This window comes from Plasmodium yoelii, assembly GCF_900002385.2.
Source record: "Plasmodium yoelii strain 17X genome assembly, chromosome: 9".
NCBI lineage: Eukaryota > Apicomplexa > Aconoidasida > Haemosporida > Plasmodiidae > Plasmodium > Plasmodium yoelii.
In genome coordinates this window covers 275,599-299,702 of record NC_036181.2, presented here as the reverse complement: position 1 = coordinate 299,702, position 24,104 = coordinate 275,599, and the positions used below count along the sequence as shown (strand labels likewise).

At 21.4% G+C, this 24,104-nt stretch overlaps 8 protein-coding genes across 8 annotated transcripts; 3 read left to right on the top strand and 5 right to left on the bottom strand.

Annotated features, from left to right (window-relative positions):
* Nucleotides 1-394: 394 nt before the first annotated feature.
* On the top strand, nucleotides 395-2,674 carry PY17X_0904500 (conserved Plasmodium protein, unknown function; the record flags this gene model as incomplete). Its single annotated transcript, XM_022955895.1, has 11 exons — nucleotides 395-416; nucleotides 513-922; nucleotides 1,059-1,154; nucleotides 1,293-1,358; nucleotides 1,478-1,539; nucleotides 1,619-1,659; nucleotides 1,786-1,828; nucleotides 2,064-2,134; nucleotides 2,289-2,323; nucleotides 2,446-2,507; nucleotides 2,608-2,674. 11 exons carry the CDS (start codon nucleotides 395-397, stop codon nucleotides 2,672-2,674), a joined length of 975 nt encoding a protein of 324 aa, XP_022812113.1.
* A 269-nt stretch (nucleotides 2,675-2,943) lies between these two features.
* PY17X_0904400 (uncharacterized protein) lies at nucleotides 2,944-4,968 on the bottom strand (the record flags this gene model as incomplete). Its single annotated transcript, XM_725407.2, has 1 exon — nucleotides 2,944-4,968. One exon carries the CDS (start codon nucleotides 4,966-4,968, stop codon nucleotides 2,944-2,946), a length of 2,025 nt encoding a protein of 674 aa, XP_730500.2.
* Nucleotides 4,969-5,956: 988 nt separating this feature from the next.
* Nucleotides 5,957-7,377, bottom strand: PY17X_0904300 (conserved protein, unknown function; the record flags this gene model as incomplete). Its single annotated transcript, XM_022955894.1, has 8 exons — nucleotides 5,957-5,979; nucleotides 6,076-6,145; nucleotides 6,253-6,345; nucleotides 6,505-6,535; nucleotides 6,657-6,681; nucleotides 6,853-6,947; nucleotides 7,069-7,130; nucleotides 7,249-7,377. The coding sequence occupies 8 exons, from the start codon at nucleotides 7,375-7,377 to the stop codon at nucleotides 5,957-5,959; spliced, it is 528 nt and encodes a 175-aa protein (XP_022812112.1).
* A 1,362-nt stretch (nucleotides 7,378-8,739) lies between these two features.
* On the bottom strand, nucleotides 8,740-9,348 carry PY17X_0904200 (conserved Plasmodium protein, unknown function; the record flags this gene model as incomplete). Its single annotated transcript, XM_718570.2, has 2 exons — nucleotides 8,740-8,842; nucleotides 8,951-9,348. 2 exons carry the CDS (start codon nucleotides 9,346-9,348, stop codon nucleotides 8,740-8,742), a joined length of 501 nt encoding a protein of 166 aa, XP_723663.2.
* A 1,509-nt stretch (nucleotides 9,349-10,857) lies between these two features.
* On the bottom strand, nucleotides 10,858-11,922 carry PY17X_0904100 (conserved Plasmodium protein, unknown function; the record flags this gene model as incomplete). Its single annotated transcript, XM_022955893.1, has 2 exons — nucleotides 10,858-10,882; nucleotides 11,045-11,922. The coding sequence occupies 2 exons, from the start codon at nucleotides 11,920-11,922 to the stop codon at nucleotides 10,858-10,860; spliced, it is 903 nt and encodes a 300-aa protein (XP_022812111.1).
* Nucleotides 11,923-14,058: 2,136 nt separating this feature from the next.
* On the top strand, nucleotides 14,059-14,973 carry PY17X_0904000 (leucine-rich repeat protein; the record flags this gene model as incomplete). The annotated part of the gene is made up of 1 exon (XM_022955892.1): nucleotides 14,059-14,973. The coding sequence occupies one exon, from the start codon at nucleotides 14,059-14,061 to the stop codon at nucleotides 14,971-14,973; it is 915 nt and encodes a 304-aa protein (XP_022812110.1).
* Nucleotides 14,974-16,839: 1,866 nt separating this feature from the next.
* Nucleotides 16,840-19,969, top strand: PY17X_0903900 (oocyst rupture protein 1, putative; the record flags this gene model as incomplete). The annotated part of the gene is made up of 4 exons (XM_022955891.1): nucleotides 16,840-19,176; nucleotides 19,316-19,391; nucleotides 19,565-19,617; nucleotides 19,697-19,969. 4 exons carry the CDS (start codon nucleotides 16,840-16,842, stop codon nucleotides 19,967-19,969), a joined length of 2,739 nt encoding a protein of 912 aa, XP_022812109.1.
* A 583-nt stretch (nucleotides 19,970-20,552) lies between these two features.
* On the bottom strand, nucleotides 20,553-23,942 carry PY17X_0903800 (kinesin-like protein, putative; the record flags this gene model as incomplete). The annotated part of the gene is made up of 9 exons (XM_022955890.1): nucleotides 20,553-21,944; nucleotides 22,080-22,281; nucleotides 22,412-22,480; nucleotides 22,577-22,692; nucleotides 22,784-22,831; nucleotides 23,016-23,119; nucleotides 23,219-23,276; nucleotides 23,364-23,518; nucleotides 23,690-23,942. The coding sequence occupies 9 exons, from the start codon at nucleotides 23,940-23,942 to the stop codon at nucleotides 20,553-20,555; spliced, it is 2,397 nt and encodes a 798-aa protein (XP_022812108.1).
* Nucleotides 23,943-24,104: the final 162 nt, after the last annotated feature.

Here is a 24,104-nt window from a genome sequence, read left to right as displayed (position 1 = left end):
GAGTAAAAAGAATAATTAAATTAAAGATAATATTTTATATCTTAATTAATTCAGTGATAATAAAATTTAATATATGGATTTATGTGTGTGTGATATAGAGTATGAATTTAAAAAAAGTATTTAAAGGTCTCTTTTTAAAAAATATTATATATATATAAAAAAGGGAATTAAGAATTAGCTTTAATAAATAAAGGAATAAAATAAAAAAAAAAAAAAAAAATTATATTTGCTTTTAAGTCTATTTTATGATTTGTATGTTATATATATTTTGGATATTTTTTGTCTGTCTATTTAAGTGCCACATGGTGTATATAAGGGAAACTTTTAATTATTATTTTAAAAAATTATAATTAATATATAAGATTTAAAAAGAAAAGATAAATTGTATGATGAAATGAATACATTGTCAGAATATAGTATGATTATTTTTTGAAAAATTTATATTATACTATTTGCTCATTTATTTAGAGACCATTTATAATTGTCTTTTAATTTTATTTGTGTTTCAACAGAAAGAATAAAACAAGCTGTTTTCGATAAGAATAAATTTAACTTGAAAAAAAAATATATACAAAATGAAAAAGTACGAAATAATACTGTGGAAAATGCTTATAATAACCACTATTTATATGAGGTTTCCAAAAATAATTATAGAGAAAACCCCAATAAGGTGCATAAAAATACTGTGATAGATTCGAGGAATGAATTATTCGACCCTGTTTTCAAAGGCTATAATAATTTTAGTAAAGAAAATACAAGCAGCATAGAAAGATTGGCAAACTTAAGATGTACGAATGAGTCCAATAAAAGTGAATATGAAAAGAATGAAAGAAGTGGAAGAAGTGAAGGAAATATCAAACAGGGCTATCAATTAGCCGATGAGGAATATTTGGATTTTTCGGCACAACATCGGAGTAATGAGGTTTGTTTTTAAAAGTCCCAAAAATATAAGATAAAAAAAAATAATAATATAATTTTCTAGTAAGAGAAACACATTATGTTTACACGTGTCGAAATATATATATCATTATAAATTTTGAATTTTTTGTATTTTTAAGAAAAATACTACTGGAATTGTGAAATATGAATACTGTTATATATGCGAAACAGCGAAACCATGTTTTTGCGTAGATGAAAATTACGACAATGATAAAGTAAGTGCACAAATACGTGGATGTGGTTTTGTATTATTATATTCCCCTATCAATTTATTGAGTTTTTCATATATTGCAAACATATACATACATGTATTATCCATTTTGCCTCGTATATTTTTAAAAAATATTAATTAGGAAATTCCTGATTGGCATAACACAAATATAAAATCAAATGTTCACTTGAATTTAAAAGACATATCAGTAAGATAAAGAAAGTAGATGATGAAGGTTTCGAAGATGTCGTTCCTTACTCATATGCCAATTGCCTCATTATAAAATAATTCTAATAAATATGCACATATATATTTTTTTCTTTTTAGTTTATAATGGAAAAAATTCAGTCTACCAAAAAAAAACAAGAAGAGCCACCAGTTAATAAGAAGTTAGAAAAAAAAGACAAAAAAAATAATAAAAAAAGACAAATTTATTCTCATATGCATATTTTAATTTATTAAAATCAGGAAAAATAATTTAGCAAATAATTTTTCTGGGAAAAAGAAAAGTATACCCCTTAATTTGTTATTTCATTATATGTGAAAATACAAATGGATGTATATTGGTATTGCTATTTGTCGACTTTTTTTTCTTTTTTTATATGGTTGAAAAATATTTATACTTTGATAAATAGGTGAAAAAAAAAAACCTAAGAAAATTTTGAGCATTTATGAAAGGTAGGAATAGTTTGCAAAAATGGAAAATTATTAGACACGTATGAATATGCACATATATGTATGTATATATATGTATATATGTATAGTTTTATAGCCTTTTCTATATATCAATAAAAAAAATAAATAAATAATTTGACTAATTAGATCAGATTTGATATTTATGCAAGGTATTAAATTGTGCTATAAGCATTCGGGTTTTCATTACCGTTTTATTTCTTCATATATATTATACTAGATTCCATCGTGATAAAATACAAATTGTCAAGGATAAATTATCTAACTTACGAAATGGGAAAGAACTATTAGGTATCTATTTTAGTGATGTGTTTATTTTGTAACCTTAGTTGTGTTCTAACATGTGAATTTAAACGTATATCCAATTTAAACATACATTATTTTTTTATTTTTTTATTTTTTTATTTTTTTACTTTTTTACTTTTATCTTATTGGCTAATTTCAGATGAAGAAGTTTATATGGATTATAAATCTATAAGTGTAAATTTTTCAGATTAAATTAAAAAAAAATGTTGACTATGTTTTATTAATTCTTGTCTTATTTGTACATGTGGTTATTATCTGCTAGCCATATTTATGACATAATTTTTTGTTTAATTTAGGATTATGAAAAGGATGAGAATTTTATGAAAGATAGAATGGAAGCTCTAAAAAATATGGAAAAGTACGGAAAATCATATAGTGAAATATTTTAACATAATTTATCCCTTTTTATATGTATTATATATATATGTGTACATTTTTTGTTTTGCATTATTTTTCAGAAAACATTTAGAGTTGTTATCAGCATTGCTATATGAACACAAAGAAATGGGAGACCAAATTTTATAAGCTATTTCACATTTAGTTGTATAAGATAATGTGAATAGATAAATTTCGGAATAAAATTCAACATTTAATTAAACGTTAATTATTAAAAAAATATAATTTTAAAAAGTGAGTTTATAAAATGAACAAAACAAAGTAAAGATTTACAAATATATTTTTAATTGAAAAAAAAAAAGAATGAATTTTAAAAACCAAGATGCACATGTATATATATATATATACAAGTGCATAGATGAAAGCATATAAAAATATAATCGATCAATTTTCTCAATTTAATGAGACCATATTTTTAAAACTTTATCTTTTCCACCAGATGCCACAAATTTCCCATCATTTGACCAATCAATGGCATATACAGCATCTGAATGTCCTGGTAAATCTACGAGTAATGTTTTAATTTTGCTTTTTATTTTATCGTTTTTTTCCTTTTCTTTTTTTTTTTTTTTTTCTTCACCATCCTCTTGATTATTTGCATGATCGTTATTGTCATTTTTTTGGTCATCTTTTTGATCATCTTTTTGGTCATCTTTTTGGTCATTTTTTTGGTCATTTTTTGGGTCGCTTTTTGGTTGGTCACCATTTTCTTCTTTTTTTTTTAAAAGAGGAACTAAATGATTAATTCGCCATAACTTCAAAGTACTATCTTGACTACATGAAATAATATAATTATTGTCAATCGACCATGCAATTTTATAAGCGGGTCCGACATGACCTCTAAAAACAGCTAAATATGTTCCATCTATGCCTGACCATATTCTTATACTTTTGTCAAAAGATGATGAGGCAATAAATTTTCCATTTGGAGAAAATTGTGTATGTATAACGGGTTTTTGATGACCTAATAATCTGGTTGTTTTATATTTATCATTTTTTAAGCATTCTATTAAATGTAATGTACCATCATCTGATCCACTTACTAATTTTTCATGATTTTGATTTTTTAAAAAATTATTATAAATATTTTTACTTTTATTAATATGGTTTTCTATATCTATTTTATTTATTATAGTGTCTAAATTATATATACCGTTTTTTAAAATTCGTTCAGAATTAATTGATAAAGTATTTACCCAATGTTTATGGCCTTTAAAGTCATAAATTAATGTACTATTATATACATTCCATATTTTAATAGTTGTATCTCTTGAACTGCTATAAATTCTGCTATTTTTTTCATTTACACCTGACCATAATATACATGTTATAGTATTTGTATGTCCTGTTAATATTTTATCCACACTATTGCTAAGAATATTATTAATTCTTATACTTCCATCTTTTCCAGCACTTGCTAATCTACTATTTATATAATAACAATCTTTTGATTTAGTTTCTATAATAGTTTCTGATTGATTTTGGTTTGGAATTTCTGTTTTTTTCCTTTTTTTGATTTTATCAATTTTTGATTTGTTTTCATTTTCTTCCTGTATTTCACCTGACTGTTCAGGTGGATTATTATCAGGTAAAGCATTTGTACCATTTGCAACATTTGCAGCATTTGTACCATTTGTACCATTTTCATTTTGATTAATATTTAATTGTTCCTGGTTTCCATTTTTTATTTGATTATCTTTATCATTTGGTGGTTCATGTTGTTCTTTTTTTTGTTTTTTTTTTTCAGGAATATTTTTTTTGATGTTGGTTTCTTTTAGTAAATGCAATGGTTCAAAACATAAAGTAGTTACTTCTTTTTTATGACCTGTTAATATATTTAATAATTTTCCAGTATGTGTATCATATATACAAACATTTTTATCCATTCCAGTTGTTGCTAAAAATTTATTATCTGGTGAAAATAAAACAGATAATACCCAATCAGTATGATCTTTTAAAGTTGCAATAGGAGTTTGAGTATTAATATCCCATAGTCTAACTGTATTATCACCTGACCCGGTAGCTAAATGTGAACTATTTGGACTAAAAGCTAAACATAGTATAGAATTTGTATGACCAGGCAATGTAGAATTACAATTACTAATTTTTTTGACTTTAAAAATGTTTAAAGGAAAATATTTTATTGATAATATATCTTCACTACTAATATTATTATTTTTTATTGATTCATATAAATTATTTTTTAATGGCAATTTATCATTAATCATAAAAGAATAATTAATATCTTCTGAATCATCTTCAATAAAATCTTCATTTTTTTTTTTAAGGTCATTTATTAATTCATCTAAATTATCTTTTGTTATACTTAGTGGTACATTGATCACAGGTCCCGTACTTTTATTCTCATGGTTTACAAACTGAATTAAAATTTCCTTTGTTAATATATTTATATCATTTTCCATTGTTCTTTTAAAATGTATAATCTAGGGAAGGGTACAAAGAAAACAGACAAAAAGAAACTAGCCAAACCAATTAAATAAACTTAAAAAAATTTAATATGTAAAACAAATGTGGTTGTATTAATAAGAATATCAATGTTTAAAAAGCGATTTCAAAAAATTATGATGCTAGCGAAAATAACACAAATATGCATTTCCAATATGGTTCCTCATTATTTTGCTATACATATTCATTATTATATTTTTTATTACTATATATATTCATTGTTATATTTTTTATTACTATATTTTTTATTACTATATTTTTTACTACTATATTTTTATTACTATATTTTTATTACTATATTTTTATTACTATATTTTTTTAATTATAAAATAACGATATAAATATAATACCACCTACATTATGGGTAAAAAATGGGTGAACATATTTATGAAATTTTTTTTTGTTCTTTTTAAATTTGTGGATTTTTATTTTGAAATATGTACATTTTTGAAATAGCAATATTATATCCGTTAATTATTCATTTATTATTTTGTTAGCATGTATGGATATGCATATATTATTATTTAATTATCTATCATTTGTTTAACAACAACATTAGTATTTTTAAATAAAAAATATAATTTTTTTTTTAAATATTTTTAAATGGGTAATATAAAAAAAATATATTATACATGTATATATATTCTTATAAATATCAAAAAGTGATAGTTGTATTTCAACTGTTTAATGAGACTTAATAAATATGTATTTTTTATAAATATGTATTTATTGTGTTTTACGAGTTTCTTATTTCAAGAGATATATGTGATAATTAAATGGTATTATTTTTGACAACGATTATATATATATATATATATATATGTCTCCTTTGTACATATGAATATTATATATAGTAAGAATATAAAATAAAAAAATTTAAACTATGTTATGAAAAAGCAAAACAAAAAAATATAAAATATATATAGGTTTATAATATGTTGCTTTCTATGCTTCTGCTTTTATGGAAACTAAAAAATGAATAAAAAAATATTTATGTGAAATATTATGAATTATAATTATTTTGTGTTATATAATTGTTTTTTTTTTTTTTTTTTTTGTCATGCCATTTGTAAGGTCCTCTAGATTGTCTTGTATATCAATGGCAATGTCATCTAAATTTTCGTTGTTTAAAATCTAAAATTTTTAATAAAATAATATTTATTTGTAATAATATGTAAAGCATAAATATATAATAAAAATAATAATTGTTATTATTTTTATTTTGTTTTTTTTTTATTTACTTTATATTGTTGGTCTTCAATTGTTGTGTCATCATTTTCTATTCTCATTTCCCCTTGGTTTAAGCAAATTATTTGTTTTGTTATGAATATCCACTAAAATTGAAAAACATTAAAAATTTTGCTTGTGTTATTATAATTTTATGGAAAAATATGAACATATAAGGTAATATTAGCATATAGTATGTATATATATCAAATTTATGTCTTTATATATGCATGGGCTGTTAAACCCCTTTAAAATTTATAGGATACCCAATTGTTTAGACACTCTTCTGTGTTACAACTATGAAATTAAAATTAAACAAATTGTTACATGATAGTGAAAAAAAAATATGTATAAACAGTATAAAATAATAATTTTTTTTTTAAATAAATATTAAATTTATGATTTCTTATTTTATAACCAAAGCATAACGGAATCTTTGTTAACTAAAAAGGAAAGGCGAATTTGTGTATGTATATAAATAGGGAAGTAAATAATAAATATATATTATATATATATATATATATATATATATATATATATATATATACATTGAAAATTTGTACAAATAGGGTTTATTTTTTATTTCTTTAGTTTGCTAATGGCAATATACTTACTAATATTAGCAACTAAGCATTCAGAATTTGTTGAAAATATTTCAAGAGGCGCTATAATTTCAGATAATTTTATTTTATCAAATAATTTTGATCCTCTAAATGATATACAAATGTAAATATAAAAGATGATATTAAATATGTTGTTGGAGTTTATGTTTTGTGATATAGAATAAAACATTTTTACGTAAATTATATATGTACGTATATGTTCATTACTTGTATAACTCTAGGGTATCAGTTTTCAAAATAGCTGATAGAGTAATAAAATCATTTTTCCCCTATCAAATATATAGAATTCAAATTTTCGAAAAAATATTTTAATAAATAAACATGAATTGAATTTTAATTAATGTGTATAGTAATATGGTATTCTATGTTTGTATATTTTTTGAATACTTTTTTTTGTCGGTATTTCAAAATTCCTCGATGAGTTTTTTGGCAAAAGCCAGGATTATTTTTTTCTGCATTTAATGGATAAGATAGAACAAAAAGAAATGCCAAAAAAAAAATTAAAGATATATTCATTTTATTAAATTAATAAACAAAAGTGTAATTGGTTTTATAATTGTATGAATTTTATTTGAATTTAGATGATTATAAAAAGGAAGACAAAAAAAAAGGACAATATTATTGATATTTATTTTATATTTTTTTTTAGAGAATATATATTTTTTTTCTTTTCTATGTTCTCAACGTTGTTTTCTTATAAATAAAAAACATAATATATTGTTTTTTTTTTTTCAATTAATTTAAATATAAAAAAGTTTTAAATAAGAATACACCTTTTGAATGTATGTACAAAACATTATTTTTTTTTTATTACTTTCATAATTTTACTTAAAATAGTGATAATAATTATTTTTTTTTTTTTGAAAAAATTTAAACATTCTAATAAAATGGTAAATGCAAAATCGATTAAAACAAAAAAAAACATATATGATATAACTATAAAAAAATATGTATGATATAACTATAAAAAAATATGTATGATATAACTATAAAAAAAATGTGTATGAAATAACTGTAAAAAAATGTGTATGAAATAACTGTAAAAAAATGTGTATGAAATAACTGTAAAAAAATGTGTATGAAATAGCTATAAAAAAAATGTGTATGAAATAGCTATAAAAAAATATGTATAAAATAGCTATAAAAAAATATGTATAAAATAGCTATAAAAAAATATGTATGAAATAGCTGTAAAAAAATATGTATGAAATAGCTATAAAAAAATATGTATGAAAAAGCTGTAAAAAAATATGTGTGAAATAGCTGTAAAAAAATACGTATGAAATAGCTATAAAAAAATATGTATGAAATAGCTGTAAAAAAATATGTATGAAATAGCTATAAAAAAATATGTATGAAATAGCTGTAAAAAAATATGTATAAAATAGCTATAAAAAAATATGTGTATAAAATAGCTATAAAAAAATATGTGTATGAAATAGCTATAAAAAAAATGTGTATAAAATAGCTATAAAAAAAATGTGTATGAAATAGCTATAAAAAAAAAATGTGTATGAAATAGCTATAAAAAAATGTGTATGAAATAGCTGTAAAAAAATATGTATGAAATAGCTATAAAAAAAAAATGTGTATGAAATAGCTATAAAGAAAATGTGTATGAAATAGCTATAAAAAAAAAATGTGTATGAAATAGCTATAAAAAAAAAAATGTGTATGAAATAGCTATAAAAAAAAATGTGTATGAAATAGCTATAAAAAAAAATGTGTATGAAATAGCTATAAAAAAAATGTGTATGAAATAACTATAAAAAATGTGTGTGAAATATCTATAAAAAAAAATGTGTGTGAAATAGCTATAAAAAATGTGTGTGAAATAATTATAAAAAAATAAAGTATTATTGCAAATGTTTTTCTATCCTAACCCCAAGCAAAGATAACAATAATAAAAATGATAAGAAATAAAAGACAAATATTAAAAATTAGTTGCATTTTACTGCATCCGAAAATCGGAACATTGTTACTGAGAATAAAAAAAAAAAAAAAAAAATTATTAATAAAATGTGAAAATTAGAGGAACGAAGAGAGGAAAAGATAAAAATAATGTGTATAAATATAAATATATTTTTACTTTGAAAAAAAGGAATATCTTATTCTATTAAAAAAGGATGGTTGTTCTGAATTATTTAACAAATTTTGTGTTATATCATTTTCTTGATACCTGTAATTTGAAGGATTTATTAATCTTTCTGTATAATTATTTAATACAATAGAACCATAATTAGTTTGTATATTATTAGATGGGTTGATGTTATTTATTGCATTATAATATTGCATAGAATATTCTCTATCTTTTTCTATTTGTAATTGTTTATAATTATATTCATTTTGAATTTTTTCATTCATTTCTTCTTGTATTCTTTCTTTTTCTAATTCTTCATTTTCTTTCATTATTCTATCTTCATATTTTTTTTTATTAATATTTCTATACTCTGCTAAAGCATCATATTCTTCTGAATTATTTTCCATCTTTTAATTATATGTCAATTTATATTAAAAAAAATATGATTAGTTTAGTATAAAATAACTGTACATACGTTACGATGATATATAAATGCATATAAGCATCTGTTTGTTTATTAGTATAATCATGCATATTTAAATAGTAGTTGCATCTGTTTTCAGATTTAACATATATTGTAGTTGTTCGCCAATAAACTGTAGTACCCCCTTGTTTTGTTTCTCTTTTTTCGCTTTGTTTTGTTTCTCTTTTTTCTCTTTGTCTTGCTTTTTTTAGAGCCCCAGTTTAGTGGAATATTGGATGGTTAAATTTTCAAATTTATTTCTTTTTAATTTGGTAACAAAAAAAAAAAATTATAAAAAAATGACGGAAGGAATTAGACAGAAAACAGACAATGATCAATATTTTGGTTTTAGTTTAAAATGATAAATATACAAATAAATTTTATATGTTATATTATTTATTTTTTAGAAATTAGCGGAAATTTATCATTATTATTATTTTTTTTGACTTTTGTAAATTAAAAAAATATTGAATTAGATATGAAAAAAAGTAAATTATGATAGGGTTGAGGGATCAAACAAAAAAAAAAATGGAAAAAAGTAGGGTAATTATTTTTTTTTGATTTTTGATTTTTTTTTTTAATTTATAAATAAAACCGTTTAGTATATCGGGGTGATAATAATAGTATAATGTGTTTGTGTTATTGGGAAATTATAAAAATAGTAAATTATTTTTCGATCCAGATTAAAGAAAAAGAAGAAAAAAATAATATATACTCTTAAGATTTAAAAAATTAATGTAATACAAAAATAATTAGATATATATTTATATAATATTATTTAGTAGTATATTATTTTTCTCCTCGAAAAAACTAATAATTTAAAAAATAACATTTCTATATATTTTTAAAATTTCGGCAATGTTTGTGAAACATAATTTATGTATTTATATGGGAACAAAAATAAATAATTAAATATAAAATGGTAGTTGTCAAAATTGTAAATATATATATCCCAAAATATATTTTGATGTTATACAAATTTTGATAAATAAAATGAAATAAAAAAAATAGTAAACACAAATAGGTTCAAAAGAACAAAAAAAAAAAAAAATAAATAAATAAAATAGGAAAAACTATAAAAAAATATACAATGAATGACAAAAGGAAAATATTAACAACATAATTATTTTATTGAATTATAAAATAAAATACACATATATATGTATATATACATTTTTTATAATGATGGCAAAACAAATTACTACTCAAATATAAAGAATAAATATGCATGTATATATAACATATGATTATACTGAAATTTTAATGAAAAAATTGAATACACAATTATGCAAATGTGTTATTTCAAAAAAATTAACAAAAGAAATGTATATTATATATGCATTCTTAATTTCACACTTAAATAGTAAATAAGGTGACAATTTTCGAAAATCTAGGATATATTTGTGTGCATGTGTATTTGTTTTAGTGTTACTATTTCACATATTTCCTTCAATTATCTTTTTCGTGGTTTTCGGCTCCTATAAGTGGGAAAAAAATAAAGCAGTGAGTATGATAATTGTTAGGAGAAAATATACTACCATAGTTTATGATATGAATATAATATATTTCAGAATAAAAAAAAACTTTATATTGAATGTATAGAAATTTTATAATAAATAAAATTAAAAAATATTACTAACCTACTACGTGGGCGTTCATCATTTTCATCATTTTCATAATTTTCATCATTTTTGGGTATACTTTTTTTTTTTGAAATGGATCTTTTAGATTTTGGCTGTTTTTTTTGATCTTCAGAATAAATTATGATTTCTTTTTCGATTTTGTCTTTGGTTTTTTTTTGATTTTCTTCTTTTTCTTTTCCTCGTTTACTTCTTCTTCGGGTCCTTTTTACGTCCATATTTATGGAGGACAAATAAGACAATGGAAATGATTGGGTTAACGATAAATCATCAAGAGAATAATTTTCTTTCTTATTTTTTTTATTTAATGTTTTTTTTTCTGTCGTTTTTTTTTCTGTTATTTTTTTTTCTGTATTTTTTTTTTCTGCATTTTTTTTTTCTGTAGCTTTTTTTTTATTATTGTTAGAATAATATTCACTTGGCTCACTTTGATCATTTATATTTTGTATATTATAATTTTTTGTGTCTATTAATGTTTGAAGAGATTCGAATTTTTCCTCTTTAAATTTAGATATTTCGTCATTTTTTTTTTTTCTGTATGTTTCTTTTCTTGGGTAGTTTTTTTTCATTATATATTGATTTCCGTTGCTACTATATGCAACATCGGGATGTTTATTTTGGTTATTATTTTTTTTATTTTGAAGCATATATTTAAATAGTAAGAAACATAAAAAAATTAAAATAGAGACATTGAGCAATATTATGTAGAATAAAAATGTGTGTGTGTCTTTTAAATATTTTAAATTTTTAATAAAATAACATATATAATTATTGCATATTATTCTTATTATATTCTCCATTTTTTTATAAATCAATAAAAATTCATCCTTCAAATAATTCAATATAGAATATCTATTCCAGGGGTTATTTATATCCATTTTTTTACGAGAAAAAAAAAAAAAAAAAAACAATTTTAATAATATGGTTACAAACTAAATAGACGAAAAAAAAAACAAATGGTTGTAAACTAGCACATTGAATTATGTGTGCGTTAAACTCTTGAATTATAGATATAAAAAAAACAAAAAGATGACATAAAAAAATATATGCCTAAGAATATATATGTATATATATTTATGGTTATTATTGTTTATTTATATTTATTTATAATTATGGATGTTCAGATTAACAAAATTGTGTGTTTAATTTTTTTGATGTTTGTTATTTTAATTAAAGGTTTATTTAATAAGATCATGGACACAAAGGGACAAAAAAAATAATAAACAAAAGTACAAATGAAAAAAAAAAAAATAATAAATATATAAACAAAAATGAGAATTATAACTTATTTGTATCTATAAATTAAAATTTTTTATGTATGTAATTATGCTTGTGGTATATTTATACAGTATGACATATTATTATAATGATTTTATGTAACTGCAAGTTTTGTTATTTTGTTTGCAAAAGGAATATATAACATAGTAGTATTTTTATTTTTATATTTTTTTAATTATGCTACTTGACTTATTTTGTCAAAATGCTTATTTAATTAAATATATATTCATATATATATGAGTATATATATATATATGTATGCATATTTTTTTTGTGAGGTGTGGGTATTAATAAAGGGTAACATAAAAGGGGTGCAATTTAAAAAAAAAAAAAAATACATAATGTAGAAATTAAATAAAAATAAACTTGAAAAATTATATCTCTATATACACTAAGATTTAAATTAATATGTTTATTTCTATATATAAATAGAAAGGGTACAGGAGATTGAAACAGAACAAAACGAAAAAAAGCCGAAAAAAAAAACGGAAAAAAAAGCGGAAAAAAAACGGAAAAAAAACGGAAAAAAAACGGAAAAAAAAGCGGAAAAAAAACGGAAAAAAAACGGAAAAAAAACGGAAAAAAAGGAATACACATACATTCATTCAAGTTACTCTTTTAGTTATTACAATGAAGAGAAAAATCTAAAATAGACACAAAAGTTTTGAGAGACTAAATTATTTTTTTTAATAAAAATAAAAAAATTGATCTTAAATTTTTATGATTACTTTTTTGAATATTTAAAAGGTTGAATGTTGGAAATTATTGAATAAAATGTAAAAAGTTGAGAACAGTCACAAAAAAATGATTGAATGAATATTATTTATTTGGGCAATTATTTATTTGAACGATTATTTGAACGATTATTTGAACGATTATTTGAACGATTATTTATTCACATACATGTGTGTGCTTGTGTATATATACAACCATTTAACCAAATGAAAAGCCATATCAAGAAATACAATTTTTATATAGCCAATTGTTTTAATCAAATTAAACATATGAATACTCATGTTTATCTCGATATTTCATGGTTTTATAATTTTAAAAAAATATATTTTTATTCACAATTTTTACATATTTGAACGTTTCTTTCTTCTAATGGTTCAAGTCTACTATTGGGGCCTACACATTTTTAACTTTTAAAATAGTTTGCATTATTTGATTTTGTTTGCATATTTATTAAGCGTTGTACATATATATATATATATATATATATATAATTAGATGAATATAAGTAAGGAGACAAATAATATATATATGTATATATATTTATAACAAGCTCAACTGATGATAAAATGTTAGTTTCGTAGATAATTGGGAAAGAATAAAAAGATAAATGATGATTTATTAAAAATAGCTATAATTAGTAGTTTTTTACGAATTTCCTGCACATTATTTTTTTTCGCATCTTCCCTATTTTTATATTCTCATTGTGGATTTGTTTATTGACAGGGGAAAAAATGAGGAAAAAAAAAATGATAAAGGAATACGCACAATTAAAATAAAAATTTAAAGTGTAAAAATAGAAGGGATGATAAAATGAGACAAGAAATTTTATGAGAAGTGAATGAAAAAAAAAAAAAAAGTATTTTTGAAAATAGGGATAGACATTTTTTTCCGAATCAAAAAAAAAGGTAAAAAAAAAAAGGTAAAATAAAGTGAGAAAACATATATAGAATGTTATAAATTTTTATCAAAGTTTACAAAATATTAAAACAAATTTAGTGAAAATGGAAAGTGAAAAATGTAGAAGTAGTGAAGATATGAAAAAGGAAGAAATTGATTTATTGGAAAATGATTCTAATAAAATAATAGATAATAATAATGTATGTGTGGATAGTAAAAATTTTAATGAAGAGATGGAAAATAAAAATAAATTATTAGATGTTATAAAGGAAGGTTTGTCAGATATCGAAAAGACATTAAATGGTGAAGGATATGCATTTAGTAACTTAAATTGTAGTTATAAAAATATAGAATATATACCAAAAGAGATAATAGAATATATGTATTTAAAATATATAGATATGTCTCATAATAAAATTGAAAATATATCAAATTTATATAAACTAGATAATATATTATTTTTAGATATATCTTACAATTTAATAAATAATTTAGATGAAATAAAAAGTATGTATCTAAAAAATTGTATATATATGAATATATCACATAACTCGATTAATATAATAAAAGATATAAAAATGAAAAATATTATAGAACTTGATTTATCTTATAACAATATTGAAAATCTTGATATATATTTTCCTGAATCATTAAAGAAATTGAATATGTCTAATAATAATATTAAAAATATATGTTTTAAAAATAAATTGCCAAATCTAGAATTGTTAGATATATCTTCTAATCCTATTGAAAATTTAAATTTTTATGAAATTATTCCAAATATAAAAACTTTAAAATTAAATGATAATTATAGTTTGCCTATTAATAATTTAAGTGAATTAAATAATTTTAAAAATATTCAATTTTTAGATATGGAAAATTATCTTCATTTTAAAGACATATCATATACAGAGATCAAACAAATATTATTTCAAAATACCCCAGATGTAATTTTGAAAAAGTTTAATGGGAATATAATAATAAAAAATGAATCACGCCATGAAAAAACAACAAAATGATAATTTAAAAAAAATATATTTACAACAGTAGACCTGATGTTTATTCTTATAAAGTGATATTGAAATGGTATATTTGATTTTATTATATATATTTTTTCAGAGTTTTTTTTTTTTTTTTTTTTTTTTTTTAAAACTGATGTTAAACATATAAAAGTTCGAAAAATGAAAATATTGTTTTTTTCTGAGTTATAGGATCTTAATTTTATAGAAAGCGTATAGACACAATAAATTATGTAATATATACAATTTTTTATTTGTCCAATGTGTTGTTTTATTTATATAGAATTGAGAATAATTTAGTAGAATTTTTTTTATATACAAAAGGTAATCCAAAAATTTGTATGTTTGAATATATATATGGATATACAAATTTCTGAAAAAAGTGTAAATTTAAATATTTGGCATGATTTAAAATGATAGTTTAATAACAAATTGGTGTGAATGGATCCATTATCTATGTACTAACTATTAATATGTGTAATGTTAATTATTACAATTTTTGTTTATTTTCTATTTTACATTTTTTAATTGTTTCCCAGTTGTATATGGTACATTGTATTTTCTTTTTTTTTATGTAAAATAGAAAATTCTAGTAGATAAACGAATTTGGTAATGGGGTATTTAGGATTATACAAAAATATTTATAACATTTATAATATTTATAACATTTATAATATTTATACATTTATAATGTTTATTCTTTTTATTATCCAAAGAAAAATGTGCATAGTATTAAACATGTTTCAATGTGCATACATAGTTATGCTTATTTAAATAAAATTATGTAGATTGAATGTATAAGAAGTCAGAATATTGCAAAAAAAAAAAAAATAATAATTTAAAAAATGGCAAAAGAGTAGGGAAATAAAAAGAGTGAAGAATAAAAATATGTAAAAAAATATAAAAGTATGTTAAATTTTAACAGTATATATTAAATTTGAATAAAATGGATATCATAATTATACAACATAATACAAAAATGTAAGGAGAGAAAATATTAATTGAGTATACAGTTGTTTCTACAATATATATATGTATGTGCATTTAAGAAAATAAACGAATAAACGTAAATATATATATTACATATCTATGCATGTGTATGCAACATACATTCATCCCAATATCATATATATTCGCCTTTTAGACTTTAAATGAAAATTATAAAATAGCAATGGTAATAAAAAATATGCATGTAATATTTTTTTTCTTCATATTATATATGTGTGTAAATATTTTTTTTTTGTTTCTTGAATTAATTTTTTCCCATACTATATCTTAATTTTTATTAAAAAAAAAATTTTATAAAAATGAAATAATAAAGTGAGTAAAATATTAACTTAATAATATTACCAAAAAATTCTTAAAAAGAAAATAAGAATAAAACTTGAAAGAATAAAATAAATATAGCAAAAAGGAAAATGAAATAAAATAAAAAAAGCTCAGCAGTTCAGCTAAATTTTTTGATATATATTTGTGCATACATAGTATAATATATTATTTTTTTTTTTTTTTTTTTTTCCTGCATTATTAAATTCATAAACTGAATTATATAGTCTTTGATAAATTATTTAATTTATGAATATTTGTTAATTTTTTGTTTGTCATTATATATATTTTTATTCATTTGTATTTTTTTTTATGAAATAAAAGAATTTCCTTTATTTTGGATATTAAATACTTGCTTTATAGTACACTGTCTTTGGCGCCTCTAGCATTGGGCCCATTTAATTCACAACTTTTGATTTTTATGTTTGTTGTTTTCGAATTTTTTTTTATTTCTTTCCTTTTTCAATAAACTAGGTTCATTCTTATGCTCTTCCCCCACACATTATATTTCACATTCCCTTATTTCATAAAAACTAAAATATGTTGAATAGTATAAACAGTGATAAACCCGAAAGTGGTGATAAAACAGATATGGAAAACAATGTAAACGATAGAGAGGTAAATGATAATAATATAACAAATAACAAATTAAATAATAATGAAAATTTTGATAATGTAAGTAAAAATGGATTTATTAATGACAAAATAAATGTCGAAAAAACAAATTCCGATTCTTCTAATAATGATATAAGCATAAAACGTATATCAGAAAATGAAAATGATCAAGGTGGTGGTGAAAATGATAAATGTGGTAGTGAACATGATAAATGTGGTGGTGAAAATGATAAATGTGGTAGTGAAAATGATCAAGGTGGTGACTATAATTTACGAAATAAAGATATACAACATATTTTAGATAACAGTTTAGAGTGTGATAATATTGTAATAAAAAATGTAGAAGATTCAAATAATAAAGATATAGAAAAATCAGAGATTTTGGAGAATAATCAGATTCAAAAAAATATTACACATTACACTAATAATAACAATGATAATAATAAATTTTGCAAAGGGGAAGATGCAATTGAAATAGAAAACATTAACACTTCTTACAAAAATATTTATAGTGAGTCGATTGATGGTTCACATAAAGATGAATTTAATTATAAAGAAATAAGTTGCATAAAAATAGATAATTCTGATTTTAACAAAAGAGAACAATATGATGAAAAAAATGGGAGTATATCCCCAATTAAAATGAATAACAATTCCGATAAAAGTGATGATTTAAATAACTACAATTTAGAAAATAATGAGTTAGATAAAAATGCGGATAATTTTGATGAAAAAAAAGAAAAAAAAAATTCTCAAAATTATCTCAATAGTAGCAACGATAAAAATAATTGTAATAATGACAATTTTGAATGTAATAATGACAATTTTGAATATAATAATGGAAATGATTTGAATACAGTATGTACTAATGCTAGTGGTATTTTGGATATAAATAATAAAACTAATGATTCTGATATCATAATGAAAAATAATGATAATGCAGAAATTGGTGTAAATAAAATAAAAGAGATGGAGGAAGAAAAGAACAAGTGTAGTAATAATGAAAACGATACAATGTCTAATAAGGAAAATATAAATGAAATTAAAAATGGGGAGGATGATAATATAGTATTTAATAACAATAATTCGTTGCAAATATTTAAAGAAAAGGAGAATAAAATTAAAGAAAATTATGAAATAGCTAGTGAGGATAATGCAGAGACTGATGCAAAGTTATATGAATGCAAAGAGGTGAGCGAAAAGGAAACAAACGAAAAAAATATTAACAATGATAATGGTGATGTAGATAAAGTAATAGATGATGAAGGAAATGGTAATACGCAAAAGGAAGAAAAAGAATTAAATAATTGTAGTTTTGAAGAAAATAAAAAATATGAAGATGGATGTGAAGATGGATGTGAAGATGGGCGTGAAGATGGGCGTGAAGATGGGTGCGAAAAACCAAATGTGGAAAATGATAATTATGATGATATAAATAAAAAAAGGAAACATATTTCATCATGTGATGAATCAAGAAAGGATAGAAAATTAAGTAGTCAAAAGGAACATGAAGAAATTGAGAATGAGGATATAAATAAATATGGAAATGATATTGATAGTAATGCCATTAATACAACATTTTGCAAAAATAACAATACGAATATAATAAAATATGTAAACAGCGTAGAAGAAATAATTTCCAGTAATAGTATTAATGGAGATAGTAAAAATAATTCTAATAGTAGTGCATTAAATTTAAAAATTGAAAATGATGAAGCAAACGGTGCTAACGACACAAATGGAGCATATTTTTCAGATATGAAAATTAGCAATGCAGAAGAAAATCACAATTATAATGATCTTATTTTAAAACAAGAAAATAAAGATAGTTTAAATAAAGAAGAAAAAAATGATATTAATAATATTGGGAATAATTGTAAAGATGAATGTTCCAATAAGTCTCAGGATAGCAATATCGAAAAAAATGATGGTATAAATGATGGTATAAATGATAGTGAACATAATTTAGAAAATTTGAAAGACTGTGATGAAAAAAGCAGAGATAACGATGATGAATATGAAGATGAACAAAATGAAAATATGTCTGATAATAATTATAGTGATGATGAAAAAACAAATTTAGATAACTGTAATACAAATGATAAAAAAAAAAATAAAAATGATAGTGAAACTTTATTACCTATAGCTAATATTAGTAGAATTATGAAACGAATACTTCCAGCAAAAGCAAAAGTTGCAAAAGAAAGTAAAGACATCATACGGGAATACGTTACAGAGTTTATTCAATTTTTGACTAGCGAGGTAAGACAAAATAAGAAAATGCGTATTTGGTAAATTTGATACAATTGCAATTGTTTGCTTAGTAAGCCTGGCTTATATCTTTTTGTTTTGCTTAGTAAGCTTGGCTTATATCTTTTTGTTTTTCTATATTTTTGAGCAGGCGAGCGATAGGTGTTTAAATGAAAAACGAAAAACTATTAATGGAGAAGATATTTTGTTTTCTATGGAAAAATTAGGTACATACTTTTTTTGTGGAGTGTTATGACGTTAATTGTGTATACATATGTGTTAAATTTATATTTGTGTATGTTTGACATATGTGTGGATGATTGGTTTTGTTTATGCATTTTGACAAAATAAAATGATAATATTCTTAAGAAAATAATAATTTTTTTTTTTTTTCGTAAAGGATTTAATGACTACGTCGAACCACTATCAGAGTATCTAAACAAGTGGAAACAGGTAGGACAGAAAACACAAAAAAAAATGGAATAATAAATGCAAATTTTATAACAAATTATAACCTTTTCCTGGTATACAGATGAAGGGATTAAGCACTTCGAATAGATACTATGATAAGAAATTTGATATATCACGAAATTCTCAAGAACAAAATATGTTAATAAATTACAATACAAATATTTTTAATAACATGAACAATAATAATTATTATGCCAAAGAAAATTATGGTTATAATGAAGGTAATTGTACTGCTAACAATTTTTTTAGAAATGAAAAAAATGAGTTTTGTAACAATAATTTTAGCAATTCTTATTTTAATAATAATGGGAAAAATAATATAAACAGAACTTAGTTTGAAACATATCATGACCGTTAATTAATTTTGTTTTGGGGCATGTATATATATGTGAAGATAAATGATATAGTTATTGACGTTTCTGTTTAAAGTTATGGGATTAGCATTTTTTTTTTTTTCTTTTTAAGAGCTGTGAGTATACTTATATGTAAAGCCATAAATATAGTTGGTTTTTTTTCAAAATTTTGCTAAAAAAATTCTGGCACTTTTATTAATTCTACCTCCTATTCACTTCTTTAGTGATTCCTATTTATTAACAAATATACACATATACATTTATGTATATATAAATGTGGATATTTTGTTATCCTTATCAATGGAATACACAAAAATAGTGTATTTTCTGAAAAAGGGAATGTCAAATCTCCGTATCAAGTTCGTTATAAAAATTGGATAAATCTTTGAAGTGTGGTTATGAAGAGATAAATTTTGAGAGAACATAAAAAAATTAACAAAATATTATAATACACGTAAATAGCACTGACAATTTTTGCCAATTGTAACGAAAAGAGGAGTTAAGACAAATTTCCTATAATACCAATGGCATTTATGTATAATTTGAATATAAATTTATATAATTTCAAATTTCCTTTGAGATAAGGTTTTGATTATATTTTTCATTTATTTGTTGATATATAGAAACAATATTTTTATTTATATTTTTTAAAGAACAATTTTCATCTTGCAGATTACTTAACTGCGTACCTATAGTAATTGTGTCATATGTTTGTTTTAATTTTTCATAATTGTAATTTGTAATATTTAGACTTTTTTTCCCATTTTTTAGTATTAAACTGTATTTATTATTGTATACATTTTTTAAAATATTTGCTAACACTTGAGTATTTTTAAATAATATTACATTTAAATAATTTAATTTTAAAATAATATTAATTTTATCCTTTAATTTGTTAGTCTCCATTTCGAATATTTTACTAATATCTGTGTAAACCTCTTCGATTTGTTTTTTCTTTTGGTTCATGTTTTCATATAAGTATGATGTGTTTGGAGTGGTTATATCGGTATTGATATGAATTGGGGATGTGGCTATGTTGGCATGAATCGGGGACGTGGCTATATTTGCATGAATTGGGGATGTGGCTGTGTTGGTATGAATCGGGGACGTGGCTATGTTAGTATATTGTATAATTCTATCCGTTTTTTTTATTGATATACTTTTGGAAATGGGCAAAAAATGGTTTTCTTCGATTTTAACGCAAGATGAATAATTTTCCACATTTTGGTAAGACATAGATGAGGCAGCATTGAAATTATTTAGACTAAGGGGAGTATTATTTTTTTTTTCTAAGTCTTTTACATTTTGATTATTATTAATATAATTTTGGGCAATAGTAGAATCGTTTTTAGTATTAGATTCTTTTTGGTTAGAATATATGATGTCGTTTAAATATTGTGTATTTTTATTTAATTTACTTTTTTTTTTTTTTAAAAGATTTATTAAATAATTATGATTATTTTTTAATTGCTCTTTATTATTTTCCTCTGCCTTAACAACTTTGATTAAATTGTTAATTATATCATTTTTTTTTTTAATTAAGTTATTATATTTATGTCTGATTATGCTTGTAAATAATTCCATGAGTTTATTTATCATCATATCGCTAGTATGGTTTATTATTTTGAATTTTATATTTTTTTTTTTTAAATTATAAATATAATTATTGGAGTTAATAAGAGTATCATTGTTTTTATTATCATTGTTATTATTTTTTTTTAAAAATTGAAGATTCTCAAAATTTGAATCAAAACTTTCATATTCTTCTTCAGATGAAAGACTTTTATTATTATCTGAATTTGTTGAATTGCTACTTATTTTGTTTTTTGTTATTTTTTGTTTTATCATTTTACACCTCTTTGAAAATATTAAGCTATTTATAAAGTCTTCTATTTTATGACAATTCGGATTTAAGCAAATTAAAATGTACATAAATGAGTTTCCATTAAGGCTATTCTAATGTGAAGAGTTAAAAAATAAGTGATAAGATGTGTGTTATTTTAATAAATATAAATAGCTAGAATTGGTAATATATACAAGGTTATACTATTTTTTAATAATTTTTTATTATTGATATATTTTTCTTGTTACTTTTAAAAGCCTTGTCAATTTGGAATCTCTATATGGAATATGTACATTATAGGAATTTTCGATGTCGTTTTTAAATTTGTCATTTGTCTTTGTTCTATTTATATTTTTGGCTATTTTATTTTTGGTGCTTAATGAGATAATGACTCGATTTAAAACAGACAATGTATTGTTGATATTGATAAGCTCTTTTTTATTGATCATTCTGTGTGTATAAAAAGGTACAAAAGTGTATACACATGGGTATGTATATATATAGAGAGAATTATATTTATTTAAAAGGTGGGAGTTATATTTGATTGCGATTATTTAGTATTATATTTTCAAAGGCTAACTTTATATCGTTAAATTTTTCGGAACCAGCTAAATCGATAAAATTAATTTGAGAGAAAAATTCTCTTTCCCTTTAGTACAGAAGATAATAGATGAAAAAAAATTATGGATATGTTTGTTTGGCTAATTAAAAAATATCGTGTGTGTATTTTTGGTTTTAATTTTACTTGGATATCTTGTGCTGATAAACAGTTAAAAGACAATGGGACCTAGAGGATACTAAATTTTTTTTTGTTGCGTAAGTTTTCCTATATTTAAAACATAAATTAATAATATTCTTAACCTAAAAAGGGTATAAACAATTTGAAAAAAAAAATGTTGTTTACAGCAAAAATTATTATAATTATTATTTATCTTGAATTTTTTTTTAGTACATCTTCAATATTTTTCACTGGAAGGAGTGTAATGTTTTCCACGTAGGTCTGCATAGAAGGAAGCATTCGATTATCAATATTATTGTGTCCGTTATTTTTGATTCTTTTTTGTTTTTTTTTTTTTTTTTTTTTTTTTTTTTTTTTTTTTTTTTTTTTTTTTTTTTTTTTTTTTTTTTTTTTTTTTTTTTTTTTTTTTTTTTTTTTTTTTTTTTTTTTTTTTTTTTTTTTTTACATTTCCTTTTTTGTCTTCTCTAACAATATTATCATGAAAATTTGAATGGTAATTAATTGTTTCGTCAGTAGTTGTTGATAATTGAGATAGTTGAAAAATTTTTCCTAAAGATTTGGAATTAAATGAAATTTAGATTTGTATATTATAAATCATTGATAGATTGTATTATTTTTGATAATTTTTTTTTTTATATTTGATCTTACCCAAATCTCTTGTTTTTTCCAGATAAATTTCTACAACGGATATAGAAATTTCCATATTCTGAAAAAAAAATGCGAAAATGAAATATTTAATGGATGGAATAATTGGAATAGTATTTAAAATATAATGAAGAGCATTTTTAAATACCTTATTTGTATTTTGTAGTTGAAAAAAATAGTTTAAAGAATAATAAATTAGTCCATTATTTTCTATACTCTCTGAATTGGTTCTATCTCCATATAATGTATAGGTCTTTCCACTATTTGTATTTCCATATGCTAATATTGAGCTATTATATCCATCTTTATTTTTATATAAAAGTACAAAAAAAAAATTTAAATAATGAAACGAAACACACCAAAATGAGGTAATATGATTAAGTTGAAAATATGTTTTATGGTTGGTAATATTTGTCAAGTTTTGAATAAATAAAACTTAATAAGAGATTATTTATTTTGCATATAAGTAGTTACTTATAAAATTGTTTATGAGATTTTTCCCAATTAATTGGAAAATATCATTTTGATTATTATGAACATCGAAAATATGATTAAAATTAAAAGTTTTTGTTATAATTTCACTCATGTCATTATAACTTTTTTTATTTTCGAATAAAAGTAGTTGATTATTTTTTACTTTATAAATTGCACATTCGTCATCTTTTAGTTTAGAAAAATTTTCAACATTAGGTTTAATTCTTAAAAAAACTTTTATATTTTCGTTCATATTGGTGTTGAAAATGGTGTACTATAATTTTATGCATGTATGTATATATAAAGATAAAAATAGAGGACCATTAGAAGAATGCTAGAAGAATGTAATCTGCTTAGGATCCAAACAATAAGCATCAATTTAAGCACTAAGGCATTTATATGCACAAAATATGGA